A 15,360-nucleotide genomic window follows, 5' to 3' on the forward strand; every position below is an offset into this window, starting at 1 on the left:
AATTGTACGTGCTTTGCACGTCATTTAAATATATATATAAAAAGCATGGAAAATACATTTGAATATGTATTATCTTTTCTAGAATTGTATCGGACAAAATCCAACTTGGTTCTTACCTCTATAGAATCCAGATTGTTCTAGTCTTTTTTTTATTAGAATATCAGATAAGCATGTGAATAGATGCTTCTAGAACACATGGGATGGTTGAGTTGGGGGTTTAGTGAGAAGGCCACGTGGCAGAATCCTATGAGTTGAAAACTATATCCAACGGATGATAATGCTCGGATTTGCCTTCTCTTGACCATTGGATGGGCATATCCAACGACCAATATTTGAAGCTATTGGCACACTATATAGTGATATAGATATAGAAAAGTAGTATATTTTTGGCGTGAAACACATCACAAATGTAGATAGCTAGCTAGGTTCTCTCTCTCTTTCTGAACATACACAACCCTATATGTTCACTTTTCAGGACTGAGCCGACAAATCATAAGACTGATAAAGCCACCACTTATGTCTCATAGTTCACAAGAGCGTTGTGTCCCATCAAAGAACACATTCATGAAAACATAAACGCCTGTACCTAGTTATATTTGATTTACATGAATAAATATCAAAGAACAATTAACAAAAGCTACAGGTAAGTCTGAATGAGAACTGTTTAAGGGCCAGTTGATTCATTTGGGACGTCAGATGCAGATTCAATGGCCAACAACCCTTCTTCAACCTCCAGCCCATTCCACATTCTACTTCTCCCCCAGCCAAACGTACCACCGGCCACCACTGCCCGCACCAGCCTCACCGCCCCGCCCTCCCTTCAATCTCCTCCCACCGTCGTGCCGCTGCCGCCCCCGACCATCCCTCTAGCACCGACAATGCCCGGTTTTCTTTCGGCGAACTTGCACTACCCCCAAACCTCCAGCCTCACCGCCCCGCCCTCCCTTCAATCTCCTCCCATCGTCGTGCCGCTGCCGCCCTCGACCATCCCTCTAGCACTGACAATGCCCGGTTTTCTTTCGGCGAACTTGCACTACCCCCACACCTTAAGATAGATAATGAGGTAGCCTTTTCCGGTGAGCTCACCACCCCCACATCCCTACAATAGATAATGGAGTAGCCTTCTCCGGCTATCTCCTTCCTTCCCTCCGGTATTTCTTTCTTCGCATGAAAATTGATTGATCAAAATTTTGTTTTCAGGCACTGAGGTGCAGCTAAACTGAAAAAGATAACAGATAAGTAGAACATAAGGGCAGCAAATGCAAAAGTGAAAAATGAAGAAAACAATAGAAACAAGACAAAGAAAAGGATAAGTAACTTAAAAAAACAAATTACCCACATATATAGCCGCAACAATTCAGCCATCCCGTATTTCCCCGCTAGGAGCACTCGGGACAATGACTGCTAATTTTTCTATAGTTTGCAGTGCGAGTATAGCAACAGCTGCAGGTGAACGGTCGCTTGCTCCAATTCAAACGGCAAACGATGCAACACTGCGGGGTGTTGATACGGACGGCTGAATTGTTGCTGTCGCAGATCATGACCCTGCACGGCAGCCTGTTCCGTGGACGAATTCGGGTCCGTCTGCCTCCTTCCGTTCCTCGTTTTTCTTTTCTTCTCCGGCCACGTGAACATGTTTTCCCTGCGGTCGATCGGTTGGTTATAATAGCATCTCCAGCCGTTGTCCATAGGGCTAAGAAAATCACCGCCTAAGAACGAACCGGTGTTAAAAATTGGTGTGGGGACGATAAGGTTACCAGCCGTCGTTTCAGGGTCGCTCCCAGTCGCATTTTTTTTAAAATATTTTTGAAAATAATTCGGCTAAGATTCAACAAATATTACAAAGATTCGGCAAACAAGACATAAATTTCGGCGTTCTAATTTTTATACATAGAAAACTTAAAATTTACTAAATAAAAAACTTGTTGAGCGTGACATAGTCGCCGTCATTGCCGCCGTTGCCGCTGTCGTCGTTCTCCTTCTTCACGCGGCTGGACCCCTGCCCAGGGTCACCCTGACGCACAGGTTTCGCCGGTGGCGACGTGTCGTCGTTGCTGTCTTCAAGCACGATGACGCCCCCTTCCTCACGTCCACGACGGCGAGCGGTGATCTCTGTCAGGGCGCGGCGCTGGCGCTCCATCTCCAGCTGCACCCAACCTTCGCGCACCCACTTCATGGCCACCTCGTCGTGGAGCTCCGACTCCGTCTTCGGCTTGACGAAGCAGGGAGGAGCCGAGGAGGAGGAGCCACACCCGCCCTCGTTGATGATGATGCCGACACTGCGGGTGCGCCAGCCGAGCGGCTTCTCCGCAGGCTCGGCCTTGACGCTAAGGAGCGCCGGCGACCCGGAGGAGTGGGAGGAGGAGGAAGAGGAGCCGGTCCTCCTCGGCATCCATCGGCCGCCACTCTGGCAGGGGACCGGGGCGGCCGGGTACTTCAGCGGTGGCTCGTTGCCGCCCTCGAGGTGCTTGAGGACGGCATGGAGCATGCGGCCGGGGGCGCCCCACCACAGGCGGCGACCGTCACTGTTTTTGGTCCCCGCACCACCGGCGCGTTGTTGGTGGAGGCTACCCGCTCCGCCTGCCGGCGTTCGAAGTAGGCCGCCCACGCCTCGTGGTTGCCAGCGTCGTACTCCGGGAGGGCCCGCTGCTCCTCCGTCAAAGACGCCCGCGCCCGCTCAATCTCTGCGCGGAAGTAGTCGGGGCGTGTGACGTCAGGCAGCGGGGGGATGGGGATGGCCCTGGTGCTGAGCCTCCACCGCCCCGGCGCGCGCATGTCGAACGGCGCCGGGTAGTTGGCTTCGTGCAGGAGGTGGGCTTCCCACTCGTACAGAGAGCGGCGGTCGAAGCCATTCGCCGTCATCCCGTCACCGGGGAACCTTTCGCCCATAGTCTGCGGTGCCTTGTCGGCGGTGAGAAGAGGAGAGAGGAAAGAGGGCTCGTCGGCAGTGGCTTTGCACGGGAAGAGAGGGGCTACGGCGGGTGTGTTCACCGGCGAGGGAGGCGCTGCTTTATATAAAGGCTGGGGGGTGGCGCCATGTGTACGCGTGGCGGGGAGGGGCCGCGTCGCCGCACAACGCCGCACGTGAGGAATCAATGAAAGGCTGACCGGCGGTAGTCTTGACATTGATTCCCCGCGGAAAACCGAGGCGATGTGAGGACGACGAGGCACGGTCGCTGACTCGGCGGGCCCACCGTTCTTTCGCGTCAAAAATGATCGCCCTGACGCCCCCGAGCGCCCCCCAGCACGCTAGGTTCGGCCTGAATCCGTCGGCGCCAGTTTCGGCCCTAACCGGCGGAAACGTGACTCCTGAAAACGCAACTAGACCGTTTTTTTTGTGCTGGCACCGGAAAAAAAAAATCTGAAGTAGCTTGTTGGGACCGCGACTGGAGATGCTCTAAGAGCAACTCCAACGGGCCGACCCAAACAGACGGCGATTTCGTCCGCTTTTTGTCCGTTTGGGTCGGCCGCCCGCCTGGCGTCCGCCTTGTTTTTCATATGGGTTGACAGCACGCCCAACGCGCCGATCCATATGTGCAGGCGTGACCGGCTGGCCGCCCAATTTTGCATTGCATTCAACGTATGGTGAAATGAAAATTTAACAAACAAAATAGTCCGCCCAAATAAATAGTATAGTTTACAGGCCAAATAAAAATAAAAATGTTTCACATAGTTTTGCAAACGAATAAAAAAAGATACATCTATTGGTTGCCAACATGAGTCCACATATGCTCAACCAAATCATTTTGCAGTTGCATGTGAGTTTCTCAATCACGCATGTCTTCATGAAACTGAGTGAACTGCACAAATGTTGCCGCTACTCCATGCTCAGGCACAACATTCTCATCCTGAAACTGAAAGCCTTGATCGTACAGACGTTCCGGGCGCTCGTCTTCTACGATCATATTGTGCATGATCACACAAGCAGTCATCACCTACTATAGTTTCTGCGTGCTCCAAGTATTAGCAGGATACCGAACGATGCCCCATCGAGATTGCAAAACGCCAAAGGCACGCTCGGCATCCTTTCTAGCAATCTCTTGCTCTTGGGCAAATCTTTTTCTTTTCTCTCCGACAGGGTTGGGTATTGTCTTGATAATAGTGGTCCACTGAGGACAGATACCGTCACCCAGATAATACCCTTTGTCGTAGGTGTGGCCGTTGATAGTAAAGTTCACCGGTGGGCTGTTGCCTTCGGCAAGCCTGGCAAAACACCGGCGAGCGCTGAAGCACGTTGATATCATTGTGTGATCCAGCCATGCCAAAAAAAGAGTGTCAGATCCAAAGATCTTGAGACGCCACGGCCTCTAGTATGACAGTGCAAGCCCTGACATGTCCCTTATACTGCCCTTGCCAAGCAGAAGGGCAGTTCTTTCACTCCCAGTGCATGCAGTCTATGCTGCCAAGTATCCCCGGGAAACCCCTGCTAGCATTCATGCCAACAAATGTGCTGTATCTTCAGCTGTCGGCTCTCTCAAATACTCAGGGTCAAACACAGCAATCACAACCTTGCAGAACTTATACAGGGACTCTAGGCATGTAGACTCGCTCATACGGACGTACTCGTCAATGAGATCACCGGGCACTCCGTATGCAAGCATTCGGATGGCGGCAGTGCATTTCTGATAAGAGCAGAAACCAATCTTGCCAACGGCATCCTCTTTGCACTCGAAGTAGTCATCATAACCGACCACTCCCTCTCTAATATGGTTGAAAACATGCCTACTCATACGGAACCGGCGACGGAGTTTGTGATGTTTGAACAACGGGTTTGTTGTATCAAAGTAGTCCTTCCAGAGAAGGAAATGCCCGCTCTTCCGGTTACGATTCAACGCTGGAAGGTGGCCCGGAATGGAGCCACGGAACAACGGCCGCTGGTTGTTGAGGTGGTGATGGACCAACACGGCAGCCAATATCTCCTCCTCGTCGTCGGACGACAAATCGTCGGAGTCGCAAAGAAAATTGTGGAAAAAGAACTCGTCGGCAGAGTCCATTTTCGTACCTTGGCAAACTGTCGAACAGTTTGCGGGCGTCGAAGAAGGAGACGGCCGGCGAGGGGAGACGCGGCGCCCACAGACCAGCTAGCTGCCCGGCCGGCGTCCGACGAGCGTGCCGGTCGTTTGTGGCTGGGGCGGCGAGGCGTCTACTTGGTCGCGGGGCGGCTGGGCGGTAGGGGAAACAGCGGCGGGGAACCAGCTTGCTCCCCGGCGGCAAAACGGCGGCGGCGGGCGACTGGGGGCAGGGGCAGCGTTGCTGGGCGGATGTGGAGGCGGCGACAGCTGGAAGAGTCGCCGGCAAAATGGGCGGCGGCGTCGGTGATGGAGGAGGCGGGGGCGAGGGTTGCTTGTTGGCTGGGAGGGAGGGAAGGCCAATGTGCCATAGACGAGCGGGCCCGGGAACAGAAGTAGGCGAGCAAGCGCGCGTCCGTCGCATGTCCGCGCTGACGCAAATCAGGCTTAAAAATGGATCGGGCATGAGTCACCTGCGGACGAAAAACGAACGCGCGGCCGTTTGAGTCGGCGTGTTGGGTCGCTTTTTCTGTCCGTGCCGACCTAAACGAACGGCCGCGGACGAAACGAGAGTTGCTCTAAGGTCTGCATGCTCCAGTTCAGTGATCGAACGTTTGCCACTTCCGACGGGTGCCAAACGCGTGGTACGTCTGCCCCTTTCTGGTCACAGTCAAGTATGATGACGATCGCGAGCGAGGGGTTGACACACGACAGATCTCCGCGAAAATAAGGTGCTGTGCTGTACCAGTATTATAACGCCGGCATACGAATATCCAGCACTGCAGGCCGCCCGATTCCCCGCTCCACTCCAACATGATGTAACGTCGCAAGCTGCCAAACACGGAAGACGGAAGGCTGTGCTGTTGCTATCGCATGATCACGAGCTTGCATTGGAGGGCAGCTGGTGGTTTCTTGTTGCCATTCCCTGCCTGTTTGTTGAAGGCACTTCCGTTTCTCATTCGAGTACACACGGAACGCAGGCTTGTCGGACAGAAACGCTTCAGAAATGGTCCGGAGAGGTTGAGCGAGTACACATGCACCATCCTTGCTCGTGTCATGCTTTCCTGCCTCTCGCGCATCCGTGTCAAGCAGCTACTGCTCCACCATGGCTTGCAACACGGCAAGCAATCAAATTAGAATCTGTTGTGCTGTCTCTCTGGGCTGACACATTAAAACTGGTCTTAATTTCACCGCAAAATTGTCCATACCTAGGAGCATCTCCAATAGACGATGTATGTAGACGAAAAACTTTTTACACCACCTTCTTCGGGAGATGTAAAACATAACACCTGAAGATGCAAATTTGCATCTCCATCTGTAAAACAGCTGGTCGTGCGCCGACCGCTTAACTCCGTCCGCCTGTCCCTTGCCTACCCGACAGCAGCCCGTCTCCACCGCCGGCGATTTTTGCCCAAAATCGCCGCCGCCCGCCTGTCCATCTCCAACCCCGCCATGACCCTACCCGCCTATCCCCGTCGCCTGCCTCGCCGCCGCCGATTCGATTCGGAGAACCACCGGTGCTGTGGCTGCCATAATGCCGTCGACGGCATGGTCGTGGACGCGCTAGTGCTTCTGCTAGCCGTGACCTGCTGGTGGAGCTAGGGAAGCCGCGCGACGCCGCCCACCCACGTGTGGAGCCTCCTCGCCGTGAGCACTGCTCTCCTGCAGCTTCGCGATTGTCTGTAGCCACCGCCCGCACCAACCACCATGCATCAACTATCTGGCCCGCCACCGGCCTATTGGTTCCACCTCGCCCGCAATGTGTTCGAGACTTCGAGCAAATTCCCCCAGGGTAAAAAAATTGTGCAAACTTGGAGGGTTTCTTTATCGGGGGTTGAAGATGTAGTTTGATGGTGATTTCCGCATTGTAGATGATCTCGTGCTACTCCTCTTTCGTGCATGATTCCTCGTTGGATGAGGAATTTGATTTGACTGAAGAAGAGGATATTGCTATGCTAATGGCGATGCACAAGAGGAAGAAGCCAAAGCACAGCGGTCCCATGTATGGCCGTGAGTTCACCCAGAGAGAATGGGTCGAGGCACACGAGAGGTTGATGCGCAACTATTTTTGTACACTGCCTGTTTTTCCAGAAAGTTACTTTCGGCGCTGGTTCAGGATATCCACAAATTTGTTCATTCATATTTGCAACGTCGTGAAGCAGCACGATCGATCCTTCCAGTAGAGAAGGAGTTGTGCCGGTTTGCTTGGACATAGCACCGAGCATAAGGTCACAGCCGCTTTGTGCATGATGGCATGTGATGTTCCGGCAGATTTCATTGATGACAATTTGGTGATGGCAAAGAGCACTTCTTTCTTCTATATCAAATAATTTTCAAAGAATACGATAGAGGTGTTTGGTCCACAGTACTTGAGAGCACCCAATGCTCATGACACTCAGAGTCTTTTGGAGATGAACAAAGCCCGTGGGTTTCCAGGTATGCTTGGGTCCATCGATTGCATGTTCTGGAAGTGGAAAAATTATCCTAAAGCATGGCATGAACAGTTCAAGGGACGCTCGAAGGATGCCACCATCATTCTTGAGGCCATTGCCGATCAAGAAATATGGATTTGACATTTATATTTTAGGATGTCTGGATCTTGCAATGACATCAATGTGCTTGACTGGTCACCTCTTTTTGCTAAGTTAGCCAATGGAGAAGCTTCACGAGTGACCTTTGAAGCAAATGGTCGCACATACGACTATCGGTACTACCCTGTAGATGGGATCTACCCGAGGTGAGTACTTTTGTCAAGCCAATCCAAACCCTCCCAAGGTAAGAAAAAACTCTCCTTTCACAATGCTCAAGCGACGGCTAGAAAAGATGTTGAGAGGGCATTTGGGGTTTTGCAATCCCAATTTTCTATTGTGCGAGAACCGTCTAGATTCTAGGATCAAATAACATTTGGTACATCATGACCGCTTGCGTGATCATGCATAACATGATCATTGAAAATCAACGTGGACAAGATTTGGTTTACATCTTTTATGATCTCATGGGTATACAAAAGGAGCAAGTCAGACATTTCATGAAGGAGTAAAATGAAATTCGAGATTCTGATACACACGATCAATTTCAAAAAGACTTGATGGAGGAGTAATGAAAATGGAATGGCGAAAGAACCACCTAGTTCATTATTTGTTTGTTGTATTGTGTAAGAAGTTTGTTGTATTCATGCTGCATTTGATACTGTGGATTCGATGAATCATGTAATAATTTAAAATTGTGGACAAATGGAATTTTTAAATTTTAATTAGAGATCTTTTTATTTTAAATTGTGCGGATGTACAACAGCTGTACACAAGCGGTTGTATACAGCCTTACGACTGTCGACCGGTTTTACATCTTCACATATGCATCATCTTTTGGAGTTAAAGTTTTACATCACAAACATATATCATCTGTTGGAGTCGTCATTTTTTAAGATGTAAAATGCATATTTTATTTTATTTTGAACGGTCAGGGGGGGGGGGGAGGATCCCCACCTGAATATATTGCTCAAAAAGCTGCCAAAGCCAAGAGTCATCCTTTAAGCTTTGGCTGATCCAGTTTATAAGGGAAACTAGATCAAAAACCTAAACAAGTTGACTCCGTTTATGAGGAAAACCGGGCCAAACACCGTACAAGTAACAAAGTTACAAAAGATGAGGAAAAAGGACGCCCAAGACAAGGCCCGACCTAGCTAGCAGACAGAAGGACTAACACCACGGGAGGCACAAGTATATGTGGGGTGTCGTGGAGGGATCACACTACCAAGACTAAGCAAGCAACCTAACGCACCGCACCAGCGTGCAAACCGAACCTCACGACACAACTCAGGAGCAACCACAACCAACGAGTGATAACACGAACCTTGATTGGGAGCTCCGTCACGAGAATTCGGAACGATTAGCAAGTTGGGGAGGCATCTTCTGTCATCGAAGAGCAAAGATGAACCCGAACGACACCAAGAGCACTAGGCTCACCGCACCACAATGGCCACCAAGGGAGGTACTTGAACATGCACAACAACATGGCCGAAACCAGGGAACACCACCGAAGACGAACACATAGAAAACAGGGCTGCAGCAACACAAACCACCGTCGACCCCAATCGGCCGCACCACCACCACCAACATTCCTTCAAGAAACAACTCCCACACAACAACCATATTGACCCCAAAGATGACGCCTTCAAGAAGGGCCGCGACGCTGGTTGCGCCGCCATCATCCGTACAGGAGGACCTAGACTAGGGGTTTTCCCCAAGGTCTCAACGTGAAGGGTCCAGACAACAAATACAACGACGCCTCCTAGGAGGTTAGCGGCGCCCACGGGCGTCGCCGCTGCCGGCTCCAGATGGAGCAAGGCTTTCGCCCAAAGTTGATCTGACACACTCCCGAAGATCGGTTGAGTGAGGTGGTTAGCTGATCTGCACCACCACAAAGGACCATGGCCACCCCACCGCTGCACATGGTCAGATTCAAACCACCGCAGGCCGGATCGAAGCGAATCCAACCTGCCCAAGGCGCACACAACCATACCGTAGAAGGTTAGGCCGGCGGTTGGACCACCACTTGCGCCAAATCTGGATCTGACGACCGCACCACCGGGGAAGATGCAGCAGCCACCAGCAGCGCAGGGATCTCCATGACGAGGAGGACGCCAAGTCCGACGACCACGCGCCCTGCGCCCGTGGCTGCACGCACCAAGCCAACTCCAACGACCCCCGCCAGATCCATGGCCAGATCCGCCGCAGAAGGAGGAGCGCTCGCGAACGCCGCGACCAGACGCCGGCGAGAGGCACAACGCCGCCACGACACCTTCTAGCTCGCCGAGCGCACGTAGCGCCCTCCATCCCGAAGATCGACGGCAGCCGCCACCTTGACGACGACCGCCACCCGTCCGCCGCGCGTCCACCGCGAGTTCACCCCGTGCCGCCTTCGGAGGCAGGGCCCGCCGCCACTGCCGGCGAGGCCAGCAGCAGCGGCGGAGGGGAGGTAGCGCGAGGGGGGAAGCCTGCCAGCGGCGCGCGTTGTCTCCCCTGAGTTGCCCAAGCTGAGCGACGCGGGGGCGTGTGTGTATGTCCCCTTTTTTGGTATCAAATGCACATTTTATAATGTAAATTATACAACACCTAATTTTATATCTCTAAATTTACATCCTCTCTTATTCGAGAATAGAATCAATTAGCAACAACTGAAAGTAGCATCCACTCCCAACATGAGTTATTAAACGGAAAGCGCGAATAATCGTTCGAACTGATACGACTGCCAGTTGCCGAAGTTCCTTTATTCTAAGACCTACGGGGCACGAGTCGGGGACGCAGCGGCTTCTTCATGACGACGGTAAACTCGTTCTTCTCGGCGAAGTCCACCTCCTCGCCGGCGACCTCCTGCCACTCGAACTCCCTCACCATGCTGGCCACGAAGTACTCCAGGTGGAGCATGGCGATGCCCAGCCCGGCGCAGATCCTACGGCCCACGCCGAACGGCATCATCTTGATCTCCCGGTTGCCCGTCACGTCCACCCCCTCGCCCGCGCCGCCCGGCAGGAACCGATCCGGAGAGAACTCTAACGGCTTCTCCCACTCCCGCTCGTCCCGGCCCATCTCGGCGACCATGAAGTTCACCGTGGCGCCCTTGGGTATCAGGTAATCGCCGATCTCCATGTCCTCCGCCGCCTTGTGCGGCAGCACGAAGTGCCCCGGCGGGTGCTTCCGGAGGCCTTCGAGAACCACCGCCTTGAGGTAGGGCATCTTGTGGATGTCGTCCCCGGAGACCTCTTCTTGGTCGTCTCCCGTCGTGGCTTTGATCTCCTCGTAGAGCTTCTCCTGGATTGCTGGGTTCTTGACCAGTTCGGCCATGATCCACTGCAGCCCGGTGGAGGTGGTGTCTGTCCCGGCGTTGAGAAATTCGGAGCAGAGGATGACAAGCTCGTTGTCTGTGAGCGGGCGGTCGCCCTCCTCGGGGAGCTTGATGTCGAGCAGGGTGTCGACGTACGAGTGCTCGAACGTCGTCTCTTTTCTGGGCTCGCCGCCGCTGCTCTTGTACTCCCGCCGCGCGTTGATCAGCGGCACGAGCAGCTCCTTCTGCCGCCGCCGCATGGCGTGCGCGGTCCGGAGGCGGTCGCGGAAGAGGTGCTTTGTGAGCGACGGAAAGAACGCGAAGACGGCCATTTTCCCGGTGATGTAGAGCAGCTGGTCGCGCTGCGCGGCGGCGATCGCGCGCACCGCGGGCTCGTCGAGCCGCTCGCCGAAGCACATGAGCACCAGGAGACAGAACATGGCGTACTGGAACGTCTCCACGACGGCCGCCCCGCCGGATGACGACTCGTCCCGCAGCTTGTCGAGGAGCACGCGGCGCACCCAGGAGCGCGCCGGCGCGAAGAGTCGGACGCGGGACGGGTGCAGCGTCTCGGAGACGAGGTTGCGGCGGAGGAGGCGCCACACGGGCCCGTAGCTGGCCCGCGTGATGGTGTTGTCGTTCTCGCCCATGATCCTGACGGACGCGAGGGTAGGGCGGTCGGCCAGAGCGGCACCGCGCTCGACGAGCGCCGCGTGCGCGAGGCGGCGGTCGGCGACGAAGATGGAGAGCTGGGAGCCCACGCGCAGCGACACTATGGAACCGTACCGCGCGAACAGACGCCGGAGGAGGGACTCCCCGTCGGCGGGCGAGTTGGTCAGCCACACCATACTGCCCAGCACCGGAAAGGACGGCGGGCCAGGCGGGATGGGCCGCCGGGTGCCGCCGCCGCCGGTCTTACGGCTGCGGAAAAGGAGGGTCAGCGGGAGGGCGAAGAGGATCACGCCGAGGAAGATTTGCCATGTCTCCATGGCGCGTCTGGGTGCTGCTCCGCTTCCGCTCTCACTGGTGCTGGCGTGCCGTGTGGATAAATATGATTTGGGTCGCCGTCCGTCTCCAATTTTAATCTTGTTTACATCGACTCGATGGCGCTTGGAAAGAAAGGAGGGCACAGAGGTCTGATGGAAGATCCAAAGCAACTGTTGCAAAACTTGGGTTACAAGATGATTACAGCAACTGAATTAGTCAGCCTTAACTGGACGTGACACGAAGGACTCGGCGTATATAACAACCCACTGGGTAGTGCCACACACCCCCAATATGGATATAGCATTAAAAAACATACTAGAAAATTTCAAAATTTTCTGAAATTTTGGGATATGAAATCTGGGTGCATGTTGTACACACGTGTTCAATTTCACGGGAAATGAGTGCCCGTGGTAATGTCAATAAAAAGACAAAAAATATCGTATGTGTAAAAAAAACTAGGTGTGACATATGTTGGACCGTAATTCCTACGCCGCGGACACCGCAAGCACCCATTCCCCACGAAAATGAACAGGGTATACAATGGGCACTCAGGTTTCGTATCCACAAATTTCAGATTTTTTTGATATTTTTAATTCTATTTTCATACACGTGTGTGTGGTACCCGGCTTCTCTAATGCATTTTCTCAGTACTTGGCCTTTATAAAAAGTTCAGTGCTAAGTGCCGGCGGACCGACCGAAATTCGCCGCCTGGATCGTTGGATTACCCCATGTCCCGTCGTTGGATTGTTTTTGCGCAATCCACTTTCTTCCGCAAAACGTGACCGCACGCTCGCAATTGACCTCTCGTTCGAGCGGCGCCACGCTCATCACAACACACCCGCCCTGCCCTGGATTCTCGCAACATCAGCCAAGCTCGCCGGCCTCGGTGTGACGCCACATCCGCATCTATGGTTACCGTTGTAGCCCATTCCATCGTTGTCGTTGTCTCAACAGCATGGTGTTGCAGTGACCGTGGTCGCAGCAAGTGCAACCGGTGGTTGTAGCACCGCCCCCCCTCGGGTCCCCGTTCCACCATCTGCTCGCCGCCGCGTGGCCTATTAGCTATTTGTGGCATCTTCGGAGGGCGTCGCCAGGCAAAGCCCGGGCGGCGCGGCTATTTCAGTGGCGCGGTCGCGTCGGATTCGATGAGCTCGGCTGCGAGCTTCAGCGGCTGGGCTTTTCTTCCCCGAGGTGGAAGTGGGCTGGCGTCGGCGGCTGCTGCTGACGGAGGGTCTAGGCAAGGCATGGCGTGCAGTGTGAAGGCTCCGGGCGGCGCGCGACATGGAGGCCCAGGGGTGGTGTGTTGTGGGCGAGATGCGAGACGGCCCTGGCCGACTCAGATCTGGCCGCTGGGCGGCGTGGCGAGGAGTCCGCCACGAGGAGCCGCGCAGCAGCAGAGGGGTGGCAGGGCGCAGACATGAGGGGCCCACTTTCTCGTCTGGCGCTTGGAGGTGCATCGCCGGGCGCGCGTTGGCGCAGGTGCATGCTGCGGCGCGGCTGGATATGGCTTCGGGTGGTCCGCCACTATAGCCTACGTCGGCATGGTGCTGGCAGGCCGCGGTGGCTCAGTCCGCGATGGTAGGCCTTGGATCCGGCCAGCCGTGGTCGGTTCTGGCTTGGTGGATGGTTTGATGGCTGGACGCTTACGACATCCGCGCGGTGCGGCTGGCTGCGGCGGCTCCTAGCCGTTCTTCGTCGACGGGCCGATCTGGGGGTGGCGATGCATTGTAGGAGGTTCAGCTGGTTTGCTCAGGGAATTGTGCAACGACACGTGGTGAAAGCTTTGACTCTGGTTTTGACCGGAGCCGGCTGATATGTCTCCAATGTATCTAATTTTTTATTATTCCATGCTATTATATTACCTGTTTTGGATGTTTTATATGCATTAATATGCTATTTTATATTATTTTTTGGACTAACTTATTAACCCAGAGCCGAGTGCGAGTTTCTGTTTTTCCTTGTTTTTGAGTTTCGCAGAAAAGGAATATCAAGCGGATTCCAAATGGAATAAAACTTTACGATGCTTTTTCTTGGACCAGAAGACACCTATGAGACTTGGAGTTGAAGTCAGAAGACCCACGAGGCGACGGCAAGCAGTAGGGGCGCGCCCCTGGCTTGTGGCCCCCTCGGGAGTCCACCGACCTGCCTCTTCGTCCTATAAATTCAGATATATTCCCAAACCCTCAGAACAAGCCACAAAAATACTTTTCTGCCTCCGCAACCTTCTGTTCCTGTGAGATCTCATCTTGGGGCCTTTTCCGGCAATCTGCCGGAGGGGGATTCAATCACGGAGGGCATCTACATCAACCCTATTGCCTTTCTGATGAAGCGTGAGTAGTTTACCACAGACCTACGGGTCCATAGCTAGTAGCTAGATGGCTTCTTCTCTCTCTCTATGATCTTCAATACCATGTTCTCCTTGATGTTCTTGGAGTTCTATCCGATGTAATATTCTTTTGCGGTGTGTTTGTCGGGATCCGATGAATTGTGGATTTATAATCAGATTATCTATGAATATTATTTAAATCTCCTCCGAGTTCTTATATGCATGATTTGATATCTTTGTATTTGTCTTCAAATTATCGGTTTGGTCTGGCCAACTAGATTGGCATTTCTTGCAATGGAAGAGGTGCTTAGTTTTGGGTTCAATGTTGCGGTGTCCTCACCCAGTGATAAAGTAGGGGTAGTGATGACCCACAAGTATAGGGGATCTATCGTAGTCCTTTCAATAAGTAAGAGTGTCGAACCCAATGAGGAGCAGAAGGAAATGACAAGCGGTTTTCAGCAAGGTATTCTCGGTAACAGATAGTTGTGTGGTAAGATAATTCGTAACGGGTAACAAGTAACAAAAGTAACTAAGGTGTAACAAGGTGGCCCAATCCTTTTTGTAGAAAAGTACAAGCCTAGACGAACTCTTATATAAAGCAAAGCGCTCCCGAGAACACATGGGAATTCCTGTCAAGCTAGTTTTCATCATGCTCATATGATTCATGTTCGTTACTTTGATAATTTGATATGTGGGTGGACTGGTGCTTGGGTGCTATCCTTCCTTGGACAAGCCTCCCACTTATGATTAACCCCCCTCGCAAGCATCCACAACTACGAAAGAAGAATTAAGATAAATCTAACCATAGCATGAAACATATGGATCCAAATCAGCACCTTACGAAGCAACACATAAACTAGGGTTAAGCTTCTCTCACTCTAGCAACCCATCATCTACTTATTACTTCCCAATGGCTTCCCCTAGGCCCAAATCATGGTGAAGTGTCATGTAGTCGACGTTCACATAACACCACTAGAGGAGAGACAACATACACCTCATCAAAATATCGAACGAATACCAAATTCATGTGATTACTTATAACATGACTTCTCCCATGTCCTCAGGAACAAACGTAACTACTCACAAAGCATATTCATGTTCATAATCAAAGGAGTATTAATTATCATTAAGGATCTGAACATATGATCTTCTATCGAATAAACCAACTAGCATCAACTACAAGGAGTAATCAACACTACTAGCAACCCACAGGTA

At 52.8% G+C, this 15,360-nt stretch overlaps 1 protein-coding gene and 1 pseudogene across 1 annotated transcript; both read right to left on the reverse strand.

Annotated features, from left to right (window-relative positions):
- Positions 1–4,433: 4,433 nt before the first annotated feature.
- On the reverse strand, positions 4,434–4,994 carry LOC147991068 (uncharacterized). The gene has a single exon (XM_087538515.1). The coding sequence runs from the start codon at positions 4,992–4,994 to the stop codon at positions 4,434–4,436; it is 561 nt and encodes a 186-aa protein (XP_087394641.1).
- A 5,114-nt stretch (positions 4,995–10,108) lies between these two features.
- Positions 10,109–11,965, reverse strand: LOC125509501 (cytochrome P450 89A2 pseudogene; annotated as a pseudogene).
- Between the last annotated feature and the right edge of the window lie 3,395 nt (positions 11,966–15,360).

This window comes from Triticum urartu, chromosome 1A (genome assembly GCF_056163025.1).
Source record: "Triticum urartu cultivar PI428250 chromosome 1A, HENAU_Tu73, whole genome shotgun sequence".
Classification (NCBI taxonomy): domain Eukaryota; kingdom Viridiplantae; phylum Streptophyta; class Magnoliopsida; order Poales; family Poaceae; genus Triticum; species Triticum urartu.

Excerpts from the sequence above, each read along its gene's own strand:
- LOC147991068 (XM_087538515.1), bottom strand. The coding sequence starts at position 4,994 with ATGGACTCTGCCGACGAGTTCTTTTTCCACAATTTTCTTTGCGACTCC.